This window comes from Chrysochloris asiatica, unplaced genomic scaffold, assembly GCF_000296735.1.
Source record: "Chrysochloris asiatica unplaced genomic scaffold, ChrAsi1.0 scaffold00546, whole genome shotgun sequence".
Classification (NCBI taxonomy): Eukaryota; Metazoa; Chordata; class Mammalia; order Afrosoricida; family Chrysochloridae; genus Chrysochloris; species Chrysochloris asiatica.
The window spans coordinates 69,544-70,742 of NW_006409064.1; the positions used below are offsets into that span (position 1 = coordinate 69,544).

Genomic DNA, 1,199 nt, shown 5'->3' on the forward strand with positions numbered 1-1,199 from the left:
TACTACTCGTCCAATTTTAGGTATTCAGTAGTTGAGCAGTGCTTTTGTTTTTTAGTTAAAGCAAAGCTATGAGTTTCATTGGTGGAAAAGGAAGTTGGTGGTCTTTTGGTAGGGTAAATGTAATGATTTTTCTGTGACGTGACCAATGACTTTCACAAACAGACTCAACTTTAACTACTGGTTTGCTAGTTTACACTGTGAGCTAAATATTTGTATCCCAGAATTCAAGGATGCAGCTGATACATGGCAGGTACTTAATTAATAATTGCTTTAAGAAGCTATGATGGATGAATAAATGAAATTTCAGTTTAACATTTTTCTACTGCGTTTTCCATATTCTTCTTTCTTCTAGCTGCTTCCACAATTAATTTCTTCAAAATGATTATGACAAATATAACCTCAATGAGTGGATTCCTCCTCATGGGATTTTCTGACATCCGTGAGCTACAGATTTTACATGCTTTGCTATTTTTAGTGGTGTATATACTAACCTTAACAAGTAACCTCATCATTATCATCATCACCACAGTGGATGAGCATCTCCAATCCCCAATGTATTACTTCTTAAAACATCTTTCCCTCCTGGATCTCTCCTTCATTTCTGTCACAGTTCCCCAGTCTATTGACAATTCTCTGATGGATAATGGTTATATTTCTCAAGGTCAGTGCATACTCCAGGTTTTCATCTTCACATCTCTGGGTTGGTCTGAGATGGCCATTCTCACAGTGATGTCATATGACCGCTATGCCGCCATCTGCTTCCCACTGCACTACGAGGTCATCATGAATCCTAGTAAGTGTCAGGGGGCTGTGATAGCCATATGGCTAAGTGGAAGTATCTCTGGAATCTCATACACAGCAACCACATTCTCCATCACATTCTGTAAGGCCAAAATAATTCATCAGTTCTTCTGTGACGTCCCCCAGTTGCTAAAGCTCTCCTGCTCCAATGATTACCTTCGAGTGATTGGAGTTGCAGCTTTCGTATCTGTGATAGCATTCATTTGCTTCACCTCCATTGTCCTCTCCTATATACACATCTTCTCCACAGTACTAAGAATACCCTCTGCTGAGGGCAGATCCAAGGCCTTCTCTACCTGCCTCCCCCACCTCCTTGTTGTCTTCTTTTATTTCTCCACAGGTATGTTTGCTTTTCTAAAACTTAATTCAGATTCTCCAACTGCTTTTGACCTTATGAT

The 1,199-nt window shown here is 39.8% G+C and overlaps 1 protein-coding gene across 1 annotated transcript in view; it reads left to right on the forward strand.

The window, feature by feature from the left end:
• Positions 1-378: 378 nt before the first annotated feature.
• LOC102821019 (olfactory receptor 14J1-like) overlaps positions 379-1,199 on the forward strand; it is a 2,252-nt gene continuing 1,431 nt past the window's right edge. The window contains exon 1 of the mRNA XM_006877643.1: positions 379-1,192. Coding sequence (XP_006877705.1) covers positions 379-1,192 — 814 coding nt within the window. The remainder of the gene's footprint in view (positions 1,193-1,199) is intronic.